This window comes from Apium graveolens, unplaced genomic scaffold (genome assembly GCF_009905375.1).
Source record: "Apium graveolens cultivar Ventura unplaced genomic scaffold, ASM990537v1 ctg6528, whole genome shotgun sequence".
Lineage (NCBI taxonomy): Eukaryota > Viridiplantae > Streptophyta > Magnoliopsida > Apiales > Apiaceae > Apium > Apium graveolens.
Genome location: NW_027419563.1, coordinates 13,286 through 29,426, shown reverse-complemented (window position 1 = coordinate 29,426; position 16,141 = coordinate 13,286). Strand labels below are relative to the sequence as shown.

The following is a 16,141-nucleotide window of genomic DNA, read 5'->3' as shown; positions in this document are numbered from 1 at the left end:
TTGGCAAAAACCTCTCATCAGATCTCAAAAGAGATATCACAAACCTCATTCGGGAATTCTCCGACATTTTCGCTTGGGTCCCGAGAGACATGCCTGGCATCCCAGAGACCCTGCTCGACTCGCTGCACATCAGTAAAGACACCAGGCCTGTGCGCCAGAAACAACGTATATTCTCGGCCGAGAAAAGAGCAGCCATCGACCAAGAGGTCGACAGACTCCTCGACGCCGGTTTCATCGAGCCCGTGCAATTCCCCACGTGGATATCAAACGTAGTTCTGGTTAAGAAAAGCAATGGGAAGTGGAGAATGTGCATTGATTATTCAGATGTGAATAGGGCGTGCCCTAAAGATTTTTACCCTTTGCCCAATATCGACCAACTCATCGACGCCACAGCGGGAAACGAACTCCTGTCCTTTATGGACGCCTTTTCGGGGTATAATCAAATTAAGATGGATTCCCATGACTGGCAACAAACTGCTTTCATCACTCATAGAGGGGTCTTTGGATACAAAGTAATGTCCTTCGGATTAATCAACGCGGGTGCTACTTTTCAGCAGACAATGGATAAAATATTCTCTTCGCAGATAGGAAGAAACATGCTAATATACGTCGATGACATGATCACAAAGTCAAAAGCTACCTCCGACCACGTGACAGACCTTCGAGAAACGTTCACCAATGCAAGGGCAAATAACATGCGACTGAACCCGGCAAAGTGTTCATTCGGCCTTACTGCAGGTAAATTTTTGGGATTCCTTGTTACCCAGAAAGGCATCGAGGCCGATCCAGCTCAGACAAAAGCCATCCTAGAAATGAGCAAACCAAGATCCATTAAAGACTTACAAAAACTCACAGGGTGTATAGCCGCACTTCGAAGGTTCATTCCTCAATCTTCAAAGAGATGCCTCCCGTTTTTCTCTGCAATGAAAAAAGCTTCCAGGTCATCGCAGTTTGAATGGAACGAAGACTGTGAAAAGAATTTCACAGAGCTAAAGATGTTTTTGACAAATCCTCCAGTTTTAACACGACCCTTAACAGGTGAGCCGCTACGGGTATATCTCTCAGCTTCCGACGAAACGGTCGCGGCAGTATTGGTCCGTGTCGATGAGGGAAAAGATATTCCTGTATATTACATCAGCCACTCACTACGAGACGCGGAAACAAGGTACCCTCAAGTCGAGAAACTCGTATACGCTCTCGTTGTCGCGAGTCGTAAGCTACGCCATTATTTTCAAGCGAGGGAAATCCATGTCCTGACCAATCTCCCTCTGAAAAGAATCCTGCACAAGCCCGACATAACAGGCAGGCTCGCAGCTTGGACCATCGAGTTAAGCCAGTTCTACATCGAGTATAAACCTCGAACGGCGATCAAGGCCCAAGTTCTCTCAGATTTCGTCGCCGAATGCCAGTTCCAATCCAAGACGCACAAACCTGAAGAGGACCAGTCTCGTCCGTGGCTTCTGTTCGTTGATGGTTCCTCGACGTCCGGCTCTGGAGGAGCAGGGGTCATATTAATCAGCCCAGGGGATTCAAAATTCAGCAGGCTCTCAAGTTCGGGTTCTCCGCCACAAACAACGTGGCCGAGTACGAGGCACTCATTGCCGGTCTAAAACTCGCATCCGATCTCGAAGCAGAGGTCATTGACATATTTGGGGATTCTCAGTTGGTTTGCAAACAGATAAGTGGCGAATTTAAGACGCATAATGAAAGGATGGCCCGATATTTAACAAGAACACAAGAGCTTCTTAGCAAATTCCCTTCATGGAAAATGTCAAACGTCGACAGGGAGGAGAACCAGTGGGCAGACTCTCTAGCCAAACTAGCCTCTTCCAGCCTCCCCACTAATCTCAGCCCAACATACGTCGACATTTTGGAAACCCCCTCTATCGATGAAATATCAGTCAATCAAATCCAGGCTAGGTTCGATTGGCGCCAACCCTTCCTTGAGTACATTATTGACAACAAGTTGCCTGAGCATAAGTCCGAAGCCCGCACTCTCATGTTCAAAGCCAGGAACTACTGTGTTGTGGGTTCGGAGTTATACCGACGTGCCCTCTCTGAGCCTCTGCTCCGTTGCTTGTCTCCAGAAGAGGCCCTCCAAGCGATCGTGGAAATACATACGGGAATCTGTGGAGAACACCTAGGAGGAAAAACATTAGCCCTCAAAGTTATCCGACAAGGCCTGTTCTGGCCTACAATCCGGAAAGATTGTGAAGATTACGTCAAGAAATGTCAAGCATGTCAGCTGCACGGAAATGTAAACCGTCGACCCACAACTGAGCTGAACTCTATTCTCAGCCCATGCCCCTTTTTCCAATGGGGAATAGACATTGTGGGTCCCTTTCCAAAATCCAAAAATCAGTGCCAATACATCGTAGTCGCTGTGGATTACGCAACCAAATGGGTCGAAGCAAAACCACTTGCTAAAATTCGAGAAAAAGAGATGATAGAATTCTTTATGGAATACATCGTCTTTCGCTTTGGGATCCCCAGAATCTTAGTTTCTGATAACGGCACTCAGTTTGTAGGAAAGCAATTTGAGGAGGCTCTGCTCGAATTAAAAGTCCAGCACATCAAAGCATCTGTAGCATACCCCCAAACAAATGGACTAGCAGAGGTAACAAATAGAACCATCCTACAAGGCCTGAAGAAAAGAATTGAAGAAGTACCCCGATGTTGGGTCGACGAACTACCGAATGTATTGTGGTCATATAGGACGACTCCCCGAAGTGCGACGGGCGAAACTCCCTTCCGACTTGCATATGGAGTCGACGCTGTCGTACCTGTCGAGATAAGTCTCAGCTCACCACGGATCGACGTATTCGATCCCGCTCTATCTCTCGTCGGACTCCGCCTTCACAATGATCTGTTAGAAGAAACAAGGGAAGAAGCCCGAATGCGGATGGTTTCCCAACAAGAAAAAACTGCAAGGTACTTCAACAAAAAAGTCAAACCCAAAGACTTCAAGGTTAACGACCTTGTCTTAAGAGATTCCGCAGCATCACAACCCACTGTCTCAGGAAAATTCAAACCAGCTTGGGAAGGCCCTTATCGGATCTCGAGACTTGTAAGCACGGGGACCTATGAGCTTGCGCACCTCGACGGGAAACCCATCAAAATGCTTGGAATGGAATTCACCTCAAAAAGTTCTATCAGTAATTTAATCTCAGTTGTAACTTGTTATCTTGAGGCAGTAAAATGCCATTTCAAAAACAAACCCTCGATATAATAGGGGTCGCTACGAGGTTATGATGAACAAATTCCTTTAACTTGGAAAAAGCACAGACTTTCACTTCCTTCGCTCCTTACTTAACTAAAAATAATCATTCATTTCTAGGCAAGTGTTTATACAACCACTTCACGACGACGGTCTGGGCAATAAATCTCTCTCATAATGTAAACACTCGACTACGAAGCTAACAAACGACTTAATGTTTCAAACTCGAGACAATAGATAGCAAAACCAGCCAATACGTAACTGCTTACATCATAGAAATAAGCTTAAATAATGGATCGCATACCTTATACTTCTTACAAATCCAGGACCACAGTGATTACTACACTTCTCAAGTTCTGGGACTTCCATGATGTTGGTATCAATAAAGCTCTTAAACACTTAAAAATGTTCAAATACGATTACAAAAATCACAGGGCATACCCTGCCTTCACGCGTTACCACCCTTCGATGCCAGGTCACGAAGATAGTCATCAAAGGCATGACCCTCGACGGCAAAACCAGCCTCTTCCATCCGTCGAAGGCATCGTCCATAACCGTCGCCCAGAGCACCAGCGATATCTTCAACGGCTTTCTCTACCTCTGTCTTCAAATCCGCATTTTCTTTCACGATCAACTTGTAGGAGCCATCCATTCCTTCGACCTGTCGAAGCAAGCCTTGGCGCTTGCCTTTTTCCTCTTCAAGCTCCCTTTCCACCTCGAGCAGTCGACCCTCGAGTTCCTGTATCCTCCCACTCGACACCTGCTCTGTAGCCTCCATCTCAGCAACCTTTTTCGACAGTGCGGAATTTGCCTTAGACAAATCAGCCACCCTGTGCTCGAGTTCCGCAAAACCTACCGCAATCTTCTTCTTTTCCCCCTTCAAGGCAGCAACTTCAGCTTCGAGCTTGGAACAAGCCTCACCATCAACATCAGCCTTGTAATCCTCCAGTATATGCATAAAATCGGAAAGAAACTGCAAAAAAAAAAAAAAAAAAAAAAAAAAAACGGGGGGGACATGAAAACAGGGTCGGCAACTATGACTATAAACGACCATGACCGAACATGAAAACAAAGAAACATGCACATTAAAAAGAAAGAGAAGGGAATGAACGTACCCTCCCAGCCCGGCTCTTACATCGATCAACAAGGTCCTCACGCTTCCTCCCATCATAAGCAACCAAGTCCTGAGGTAAGTTAAAGAGGTTAAGTGCCCTCAAGGGCACAGTTGATCCCCCCGTCCATCGCTCCGTGGGCTGAATCTCGACCCTCATCACCTCTTTCTTCGACCGAGGGTCGACGGTCTTCCCATAAACCCTTTCCCGGCAGTGGCCACATCTTTGTTCACACCCTCGACCCCGCCCCCCCGGCCTCCAACAGCCACTTCATCATCCTCCCTCCGAAACCGCTTTCGAGGGTTACCCTCCACGCGGACAAGATCTGAAACAACCCTCTCATTGTCTTCAATTACCTTGTTTCCCTGGTCATCAAGCAATTCAATTGAAACTGAATGAGGAACCCCCGACGGTCCAGCCCTGGCCGCATCGGCAGGCTTCCTCGCAGCACGCTGCAATAACAACATCATTGCCTTGTCCATTCCTCCTCGAATCCCTCCGTCTAAAACCTTTTTAAGTGAGGCGCCTTCCACTACAAAGAAACAAAACAATAAGTCAGCCATCCTATATATAAGCACTTACGAAAATTAAAATAAGCAAGAGCCGACAATGACAAGTACAAAAACTAAGTACGTAAGCAAAATAAGGGCAATAACAATTAATACATCCCCCTTACAATCGTGCATCCCTAAAAATCCAGAGTCCTTCAAATCTAAGTGCGTATACCAGGTCCTCGACCCATGAAACTCATCGAGGTAGGCAGTATCGTGCTTCTCCATGTTATTTAAATAATCAATCGTGCCTGGCTAACTTTCCCGCAAGGCTTTACAAATTCCAAGTCAGGACCCCCAACGTACAACCATTGCGAGTGATAACCAGAATTCGATGACCTAACACTAACAATCTTCATCCGTCGATGTCGGGAGTCGAAAATACTTGCCACCATAGTACCCGCACACCATAAATAGAGAAAAACAATTTCAAAGTCCGGTGATCGACCCTTATCACAGCACAGCGCCACGAAACCACTTAACTGAGCAACAGAATTTGGTGTCAGCTGCCCTAAACCACAACCGATAGCCTCATACATCGTCAGGAAGAACGGATGCATGGGCAAACGAAGACCAAACTGAAACATTATCATCGCAACCCCATGCATCCCGAACTCGGGCATCATCCAAACCCTCTCATCTGCTTTCGGCACTCGGTAACGGTAGCCGTTAGACAGGTCGATGTACTTCTCCAACTTACTCGCAGGGGGGTCGACGGTGATGTAATAACTAAGATAGTTTAAACTAGGTTTGCTCTCAAATTCGATCCTACCTAGTCGAAGACTTTCCTCGACCGTTCTATTCCTAAGTTCCAGGGTACGAGGACTTAAGGGTGGAGAGGGCATAGGACCTGGAGGCACCCCCCCTCAAAAACTCATCGCTTCCTAAGAAATCAAAAGATCCACACTGACCTAGGTCCGGGATTTCTAGATTATCCAAGTTCAAAACAGACTCCTCGTCACCCTCCTCTAACGGTCGCTTCCCGGGGTCCCGGTTGGTGGCACTATGCGACGACGACGACGAAGGAAAGTCGGCCATTATAAATCGGTAAACTATAAACACCGACCGACCCGCAGATAAAAAGGAAAAGGAATAGAGAGAGAGAGTAGACGACTTACAGTGCGAGCCCAGAACGCGCTGCAATCCCCTTTTAGATACCTGGAGAGGAAGTCGAAGAGGTTAGCCTGGAACCTGCAAAAACAAAAAAAACCTGGAAAATAAATTCAAAAACACACATGAGCGGATATATACCTTCAAAAAGAAAAAAAAAGAAAAAAAAAGCATTACGTTTTAATTCCTTTCTTTTTCGGACACACACATTTGACTCCTATCTCGAATTAACAGTATTTCTTATTTTTCTTTTGCTTCGTTCGTTCGTTTTTTCACTAATTTTTCCCTTCATTTCATTATCCTATCCGGTCACTAACTTTATTCAGGTATCAAAACAAAAACCTCGGAATTCAAAGCGCAAGGGTGGAGAGCACGAAAACGCAAATCTAAAGATATCGCGCAAAGCAAGGAGGGGGACTAATGTTGGACCAGGACAAGACGGCCCAAAGGAATTATAGTTAGAATAATCACAATACATTATGTAAAGCCCAAGAAGGCCCACATTGTAAGGATTGAGCCCATTTGGGACTTAGTATAAATAAAGGACAACAATCCCATTGAAGGGGTTGGCTAATTAAGCAAAGAAGATCATCTCCTAAAATTATAGACTAATAATAATATTATTGTACATCACATTGCATCCTACCCATTAAACAAAACTCACCAAAATATAATAATTTCGAAAAATGGAACTGGAAATCAATCATTTTTCTACTTGAATGGTAATTATAAAATACTTGAAGACAGAGACCGAACCAGAACTCAGAACAACTTCAACATGGAAAAGACGAAAGTAATCTGCCGTGCATTCCTTTAAAACGATAAGTGACATGGACAATCTTTTCATAGCTGAAAACTCCAAGCCAATTGCTGCTAATTGTATGCTATTGTAATAAACACCGACTTGTCTGCGCACAACAAATGCAACACAAACTCTCTACTCAATTGATGACTAAAAATATTGCAATGCAACAGTAGTCCTCTTGATCAAATTAGTATCCTGGAGCTAAGAAAACCTCAAACACTAATGTTCAGTGGATTACATACATTTTTCGTTAAATTACTTGGGATACCATTTATCATTTCAATGCTTTGAAATGGAGTATTTTTACATTGGCCAAAGAAAAAAGAAATTCAATTTCAACTTCTTGATTAATTGTGAGGTGAATTCTTAGTTTACTCAGGTTCATTTTTTAAATGAATGATAATATGTTTGTCATTAATTACAATAATTAATGTTGAATATACAAAAAATCGAAACATAACCAAACATTTTTAGGGACCGTTTGCATCATAATCAGAGTGAGATTTTAATGTTCAGTTTAGCAACTATTGCTAATAATGCTCCTCTTTAACTTTAGCTCTTGTCCTCTCCTATAGAAAAAATATACACTACTGGTTCTCTTTCTCTCATATCTTCTTCCTTTTACTTTGAAACAAGTAGCAAAGAACCAGAACAAAAAAAAACAACTTTTACAAGTTTAGTTGAATCTTCAAGCTTAATAGCTACATAAAAAGGTTTGAACAGAAGAAAAATGAGAAATTCTCACTTGAAAAACCAATTTTTAAACCCAAAAAGAGAAGAAAGATCTATAAAATTCAATCCATCAAGAAAGTTTTCTTACCTTCACAACAAGTATATACAAACAAAAAGGCAAGTTGAAGAAACAAACTGATCACATAGAATCAAGAACAAAGATAAAGATAAAAAGAACTCCATCTATATATTCTTAACATAAACATGAACCTAAAAATCTAAGAGTTACCAACAGAAATAGGCCTATGAGCTATCCCAAGAGGTGATCTAGAACGCTGCTGCCTCTTAATCTCTCGAAAAACCGGCCCTGCCAAAAACTCGGGTTCTTCAAGCGATGGCTGCTCAATCTTTTCCATTTCTTGCTTTATTTTCGAACTTGGCTATGAACTGCAACACCTAAATATGTTTCTTCTTTGGTGTAACTCTTCTTTTGCTCCATCATGTTTTGCCTACCCTTCATTATTGACCACACCTTGTTAACTTCCCAAATATATTTCTTAATGTTACCACAACTACTTGCTATCTAATAAATCTATTAGATTTATTAGATAGCAAGTAGTTGTGGTAACATTAAGAAATATATTTGGGAAGTTAACAGGTGTGGTCAATAATGAAGGGTAGGCAAAACATGATGGAGCAAAAGAAGAGTTACACCAAAGAAGAAACATATTTAGGTGTTGCAGTTCTAGCCAAGTTCGAAAAATAAAGCAAGAAATGGAAAAGATTGAGCAGCCATCGCTTGAAGAACCCGAGTTTTTGGCAGGGCCGGTTTTTCGAGGAGATAAGAGGCAGCAGCGTTCTAGATCACCTCTTGGGATAGCTCATAGGCCTATTTCTGTTGGTAACTCTTAGATTTTTAGGTTCATGTTTATGTTAAGAATATATAGATGGAGTTCTTTTTATCTTTATCTTTGTTCTTGATTCTATGTGATCAGTTTGTTTCTTCAACTTGCCTTTTTGTTTGTATATACTTGTTGTGAAGGTAAGAAACTTTCTTGATGGATTGAATTTTATAGATCTTTCTTCTCTTTTTGGGTTTAAAATTGGGTTTTTCAAGTGAGAATTTCTCATTTTTCTTCTGTTCAAACCTTTTTATGTAGCTATTAAGCTTGAAGATTCAACTAAAACTTGTAAAAGTTGTTTTTTTTTTGTTCTGGTTCTTTTGCTACTTGTTTCAAAGTAAAAGGAAGAAGATATGAGAGAAAGAGAACCAGTAGTGTATATTTTTCTATAGGAGAGGACAAGAGCTAAAAGTTAAAGAGGGCATTATTAGCAATAGTTGCTAAACTGAACATTAAAATCTCACTCTGATTATGATGCAAACGGTCCCTAAAAATGTTTGGTTATGTTTCGATTTTTTGTATATTCAACATTAATTATTGTAATTAATGACAAACATATTTCATTCATTTAAAAAATGAACCTGAGTAAACTAAGAATTCACCTCACAATTAATCAAGAAGTTGAAATTGAATTCTTTTTTCTTTGGCCAATGTAAAAATACTCCATTTCAAAGCATTGAAATGATAAATGGTATCCCAAGTAATTTAACGAAAAATGTATGTAATCCACTGAACATTAGTGTTTGAGGTTTTCTTAGCTCCAGGATACTAATTTGATCAAGAGGACTACTGTTGCATTGCAATATTTTTAGTCATCAATTGAGTAGAGAGTTTGTGTTGCAGTTGTTGTGCGCAGACAAGTCGGTGTTTATTACAATAGCATACAATTAGCAGCAATTGGCTTGGAGTTTTCCAGCTATGAAAAGATTGTCCATGTCACTTATCGTTTTTAAAGGAATGCACGGCAGATTACTTTCGTCTTTCCATGTTGAAGTTGTTCTGAGTTCTGGTTCGGTCTCTGTCTTCAAGTATTTTATAATTACCATTCAAGTAGAAAAATGATTGATTTCCAGTTCCATTTTTCGAAATTATTATATTTTGGTGAGTTTTGTTAATGGGTAGGATGCAATGTGATGTACCAATAATATTATTATTAGTCTATAATTTTAGGAGATGATCTTCTTTGCTTAATTAGCCAACCCCTTCAAATGGGATTGTTGTCCTTTATTTATACTAAGTCCCAAATGGGCTCAATCCTTACAATGTGGGCCTTCTTGGGCTTTACATAATGTATTGTGATTATTCTAACTATAATCCTTTGGGCCGTCTTGTCCTGGTCCAACATTAGTCCCCCTCCTTGCTTTGCGCGATATCTTTAGATTTGCGTTTTCGTGCTCTCCACCCTTGCGCTTGAATTCCGAGGTTTTTGTTTTGATACCTGAATAAAGTTAGTGACCGGATAGGATAATGAAATGAAAGGGAAAAATTAGTGAAAAAACGATACGAACGAAGCAAAAGAAAAATAAGAAATAACTGTTAATTCGAGATAGGGTCAAAGGTGTGTGTCCGAAAAAAGAAAGGAATTAAACGTAATGCTTTTTTTTTCTTTTTTTTTTTCTTTTTGAAGGTATATATCCGCTCATGTGTGTTTTTGAATTTATTTTTCCAGGTTTTTTTTTTGTTTTTGCAGGTTTCCAGGCTAACCTCTTCGACTTCCTCTCCAGTATCTAAAAGGGGATTGCAGCGCGTTCTGGGCTCGCACTGTAAGTCGTCTACTCTCTCTCTCTATTCCTTTTCCTTTTTATCTGCGGGTCGGTCGTGTTTATAGTTTACCGATTTATAATGGCCGACTTTCTTCGTCGTCGTCGTCGCATAGTGCCACCAACCGGGACCCCGGGAAGCGACCGTTAGAGGAGGGTGACGAGGAGTCTGTTTTGAACTTGGATAATCTAGAAATCCCGGACCTAGGTCAGTGTGGATCTTTTGATTTCTTAGGAAGCGATGAGTTTTTGATGGGGGGGTTGCCTCCAGGTCCTATGCCCTCTCCACCCTTAAGTCCTCGTACCCTGGAACTTAGGAATAGAACGGTCGAGGAAAGTCTTCGACTAGGTAGGATCGAATTTGAGAGCAAACCTAGTTTAAACTATCTTAGTTATTACATCACCGTCGACCCCCCTGCGAGTAAGTTGGAGAAGTACATCGACCTGTCTAACGGCTACCGTTACCGAGTGCCGAAAGCAGATGAGAGGGTTTGGATGATGCCCGAGTTCGGGATGCATGGGGTTGCGATGATAATGTTTCAGTTTGGTCTTCGTTTGCCCATGCATCCGTTCTTCCTGACGATGTATGAGGCTATCGGTTGTGGTTTAGGGCAGCTGACACCAAATTCTGTTGCTCAGTTAAGTGGTTTCGTGGCGCTGTGCTGTGATAAGGGTCGATCACCGACTTTGAAATTGTTTTTCTCTATTTATGGTGTGCGGTACTATGGTGGCCAAGTATATTTCGACTCCCGACATCGACGGATGAAGATTGTTAGTGTTAGGTCATCGAATTCTGGTTATCACTCGCAATGGTTGTACGTTGGGGGTCCTGACTTGGAATTTGTAAAGCCTTGCGGGAAAGTTAGCCAGGGCACGATTGATTATTTAAATAACATGGAGAAGCACGATACTGCCTACCTCGATGAGTTTCATGGGTCGAGGACCTGGTATACGCACTTAGATTTGAAGGACTCTGGATTTTTAGGGATGCACGATTGTAAGGGGGATGTATTAATTGTTATTGCCCTTATTTTGCTTACGTACTTAGTTTTTGTACTTGTCATTGTCGGCTCTTGCTTATTTTAATTTTCGTAAGTGCTTATATATAGGATGGCTGACTTATTGTTTTGTTTCTTTGTAGTGGAGGCGCCTCACTTAAAAAGGTTTTAGACGGAGGGATTCGAGGAGGAATGGACAAGGCAATGATGTTGTTATTGCAGCGTGCTGCGAGGAAGCCTGCCGATGCGGCCAGGGCTGGACCGTCGGGGGTTCCTCATTCAGTTTCAATTGAATTGCTTGATGACCAGGGAAACAAGGTAATTGAAGACAATGAGAGGGTTTGTTTCAGATCTTGTCCGCGTGGAGGGTAACCCTCGAAAGCGGTTTCGGAGGGAGGATGATGAAAGTGGCTGTTTGGAGGCCGGGGGGGCGGGGTCGAGGGTGTGAACAAAGATGTGGCCACTGCCGGGGAAGGGTTTATGGGAAGACCGTCGACCCTCGGTCGAAGAAAGAGGTGATGAGGGTCGAGGATTCAGCCCACGGAGCGATGGACGGGGGGATCAACTGTGCCCTTGAGGGCACTTAACTCTTTAACTTACCTCAGGACTTGGTTGCTTATGATGGGAGGAAGCGTGAGGACCTTGTTGATCGATGTAAGAGCGGGCTGGGAGGGTACGTCATTCCCTTCTCTTTCTTTTAATGTGCATGTTTCTTTGTTTTCATGTTCGGTCATGGTCGTTTATAGTCATAGTTGCCGACCCTGTTTTCATGTCCCCCCCGTTTTTTTTTTTTTTTTTTTTTTTGCAGTTTCTTTCCGATTTTATGCATATACTGGGGATTACAAGGCTGATGTTGATGGTGAGGCTTGTTCCAAGCTCGAAGCTGAAGTTGCTGCCTTGAAGGGGGAAAGAAGAAGATTGCGGTAGGTTTTGCGGAACTCGAGCACAGGGTGGTGATTTGTCTAAGGCAAATTCCGCACTGTCGAAAAAGGTTGCTGAGATGGAGGCTACAGAGCAGGTGTCGAGTGGGAGGATACAGGAACTCGAGGGTCGACTGCTCGAGGTGGAAGGGAGCTTGAAGAGGAAAAAGGCAAGCGCCAAGGCTTGCTTCGACAGGTCGAAGGAATGGATGGCTCCTACAAGTTGATCGTGACAAGAAAAATGCGGATTTGAAGACAGAGGTAGAGAAAGCCGTTGAAGATATCGCTGGTGCTCTGGGCGACGGTTATGGACGATGCCTTCGACGGATGGAAGAGGCTGGTTTTGCCGTCGAGGGTCATGCCTTGATGACTATCTTCGTGACCTGGCATCGAAGGGGGTGGTAACGCGTGAAGGCAGGGTATGCCCTGTGATTTTTGTAATCGTATTTTGAAACATTTTTAAGTGTTTAAGAGCTTTATTGATACCAACATCATGGAAGTCCCAGAACTTGAGAAGTGTAGTAAATCACTGTGGTCCTGGATTTGTAAGAAGTATAAGTATGCGATCCATTATTTAAGCTTATTCTATGATGTAAGCAGTTACGTATTGGCTGGTTTTGCTATCTATTTGTCTCGAGTTTGAAACATTAAGTCGTTTGTTAGCTTCGTAGTCGAGTGTTTACATTATGAGAGAGATTTAGTGCCCAGACCGTCGTCGTGAAGTGGTGTATAAACACTTGCCTAGAAATGAATGATTATTTTTAGTTAAGTAAGGAGCGAAGGAAGTGAAAGTCGTTGCTTTTTCCAAGTTAAAGGAATTTGTTCATCATAACCTCGTAGCGACCCCTATTATATCGAGGGTTTGTTTTTGAAATGGCATTTTACTGCCTCAAGATAACAAGTTACAACTGAGATTAAATTACTGATAGAACTTTTTGAGGTGAATTCCATTCCAAGCATTTTTGATGGGTTTCCCGTCGAGGTGCGCAAGCTCATAGGTCCCCGTGCTTACAAGTCTCGAGATCCGATAAGGGCCTTCCCAAGCTGGTTTGAATTTTCCTGAGACAGTGGGTTGTGACGCTGCGGAATCTCTTAAGACAAGGTCGTTAACCTTGAAGTCTTTGGGTTTGACTTTTTTGTTGAAGTACCTTGCAGTTTTTTCTTGTTGGGCAACCATCCGCATTCGGGCTTCTTCCCTTGTTTCTTCTAACAGATCATTGTGAAGGCGGAGTCCGACGAGAGATAGAGCGGGATCGAATACGTCGATCCGTGGTGAGCTGAGACTTATCTCGACAGGTATGACAGCGTCGACTCCATATGCAAGTCGGAAGGGAGTTTCGCCCGTCGCACTTCGGGGAGTCGTCCTATACGACCACAATACATTCGGTAGTTCGTCGACCCAACATCGGGGTACTTCTTCAATTCTTTTCTTCAGGCCTTGTAGGATGGTTCTATTTGTTACCTCTGCTAGTCCATTTGCTTGGGGGTATGCTACAGATGCTTTGATGTGCTGGACTTTTAATTCGAGCAGAGCCTCCTCAAATTGCTTTCCTACAAACTGAGTGCCGTTATCAGAAACTAAGATTCTGGGGATCCCAAAGCGAAAGACGATGTATTCCATAAAGAATTCTATCATCTCTTTTTCTCGTATTTTAGCAAGTGGCTTTGCTTCGACCCATTTGGTTGCGTAATCCACCGCGACTACGATGTATTGGCACTGATTCTTGGATTTTGGAAAGGGACCCACAATGTCTATTCCCCATTGGAAAAAGGGGCATGGGCTGAGAATAGAGTTCAGCTCAGTTGTGGGTCGACGGTTTACATTTCCGTGCAGCTGACATGCTTGACATTTCTTGACGTAATCTTCACAATCTTTCCGGATTGTAGGCCAGAACAGGCCTTGTCGGATAACTTTGAGGGCTAATGTTTTTCCTCCTAGGTGTTCTCCACAGATTCCCGTATGTATTTCCACGATCGCTTGGAGAGCCTCTTCTGGAGACAAGCAACGGAGCAGAGGCTCAGAGAGGGCACGTCGGTATAACTCCGAACCCACAACACAGTAGTTCCTGGCTTTGAACATGAGAGTGCGGGCTTCGGACTTATGCTCAGGCAACTTGTTGTCAATAATGTACTCAAGGAAGGGTTGGCGCCAATCGAACCTAGCCTGGATTTGATTGACTGATATTTCGTCGATAGAGGGGGTTTCCAAAATGTCGACGTATGTTGGGCTGAGATTAGTGGGGAGACAGGAAGAGGCTAGTTTAGCTAGAGAGTCTGCCCACTGGTTTTCCTCCCTGTCGACGTTTGACATTTTCCATGAAGGGAATTTGCTAAGAAGCTCTTGTGTTCTTGTTAAATATCGGGCCATCCTTTCATTATGCGTCTTAAATTCGCCACTTATTTGTTTGCAAACCAACTGAGAATCCCCAAATATGTCAATGACCTCTGCTTCGAGATCGGATGCGAGTTTTAGACCGGCAATGAGTGCCTCGTACTCGGCCACGTTGTTTGTGGCGGAGAACCCGAACTTGAGAGCCTGCTGAATTTTGAATCCCCTGGGCTGATTAATATGACCCCTGCTCCTCCAGAGCCGGACGTCGAGGAACCATCAACGAACAGAAGCCACGGACGAGACTGGTCCTCTTCAGGTTTGTGCGTCTTGGATTGGAACTGGCATTCGGCGACGAAATCTGAGAGAACTTGGGCCTTGATCGCCGTTCGAGGTTTATACTCGATGTAGAACTGGCTTAACTCGATGGTCCAAGCTGCGAGCCTGCCTGTTATGTCGGGCTTGTGCAGGATTCTTTTCAGAGGGAGATTGGTCAGGACATGGATTTCCCTCGCTTGAAAATAATGGCGTAGCTTACGACTCGCGACAACGAGAGCGTATACGAGTTTCTCGACTTGAGGGTACCTTGTTTCCGCGTCTCGTAGTGAGTGGCTGATGTAATATACAGGAATATCTTTTCCCTCATCGACACGGACCAATACTGCCGCGACCGTTTCGTCGGAAGCTGAGAGATATACCCGTAGCGGCTCACCTGTTAAGGGTCGTGTTAAAACTGGAGGATTTGTCAAAAACATCTTTAGCTCTGTGAAATTCTTTTCACAGTCTTCGTTCCATTCAAACTGCGATGACCTGGAAGCTTTTTTCATTGCAGAGAAAAACGGGAGGCATCTCTTTGAAGATTGAGGAATGAACCTTCGAAGTGCGGCTATACACCCTGTGAGTTTTTGTAAGTCTTTAATGGATCTTGGTTTGCTCATTTCTAGGATGGCTTTTGTCTGAGCTGGATCGGCCTCGATGCCTTTCTGGGTAACAAGGAATCCCAAAAATTTACCTGCAGTAAGGCCGAATGAACACTTTGCCGGGTTCAGTCGCATGTTATTTGCCCTTGCATTGGTGAACGTTTCTCGAAGGTCTGTCACGTGGTCGGAGGTAGCTTTTGACTTTGTGATCATGTCATCGACGTATATTAGCATGTTTCTTCCTATCTGCGAAGAGAATATTTTATCCATTGTCTGCTGAAAAGTAGCACCCGCGTTGATTAATCCGAAGGACATTACTTTGTATCCAAAGACCCCTCTATGAGTGATGAAAGCAGTTTGTTGCCAGTCATGGGAATCCATCTTAATTTGATTATACCCCGAAAAGGCGTCCATAAAGGACAGGAGTTCGTTTCCCGCTGTGGCGTCGATGAGTTGGTCGATATTGGGCAAAGGGTAAAAATCTTTAGGGCACGCCCTATTCACATCTGAATAATCAATGCACATTCTCCACTTCCCATTGCTTTTCTTAACCAGAACTACGTTTGATATCCACGTGGGGAATTGCACGGGCTCGATGAAACCGGCGTCGAGGAGTCTGTCGACCTCTTGGTCGATGGCTGCTCTTTTCTCGGCCGAGAATATACGTTGTTTCTGGCGCACAGGCCTGGTGTCTTTACTGATGTGCAGCGAGTCGAGCAGGGTCTCTGGGATGCCAGGCATGTCTCTCGGGACCCAAGCGAAAATGTCGGAGAATTCCCGAATGAGGTTTGTGATATCTCTTTTGAGATCTGATGAGAGGTTTTTGCCAATTCTTGTTGTTTTAT

The 16,141-nt window shown here is 43.4% G+C and overlaps 1 protein-coding gene and 1 pseudogene across 1 annotated transcript; both read right to left on the bottom strand.

Moving 5' to 3' along the window:
* Nucleotides 1–3,499: 3,499 nt before the first annotated feature.
* LOC141703347 (uncharacterized) lies at nucleotides 3,500–4,531 on the bottom strand. Its single transcript, XM_074506888.1, has 2 exons — nucleotides 4,333–4,531; nucleotides 3,500–4,190 (listed from the first exon to the last, which is right to left on the bottom strand). The coding sequence occupies exons 1-2, from the start codon at nucleotides 4,486–4,488 to the stop codon at nucleotides 3,666–3,668; spliced, it is 681 nt and encodes a 226-aa protein (XP_074362989.1). The 5' UTR covers nucleotides 4,489–4,531; the 3' UTR covers nucleotides 3,500–3,665.
* Nucleotides 4,532–7,566: 3,035 nt separating this feature from the next.
* On the bottom strand, nucleotides 7,567–8,052 carry LOC141703348 (uncharacterized; annotated as a pseudogene).
* Nucleotides 8,053–16,141: the final 8,089 nt, after the last annotated feature.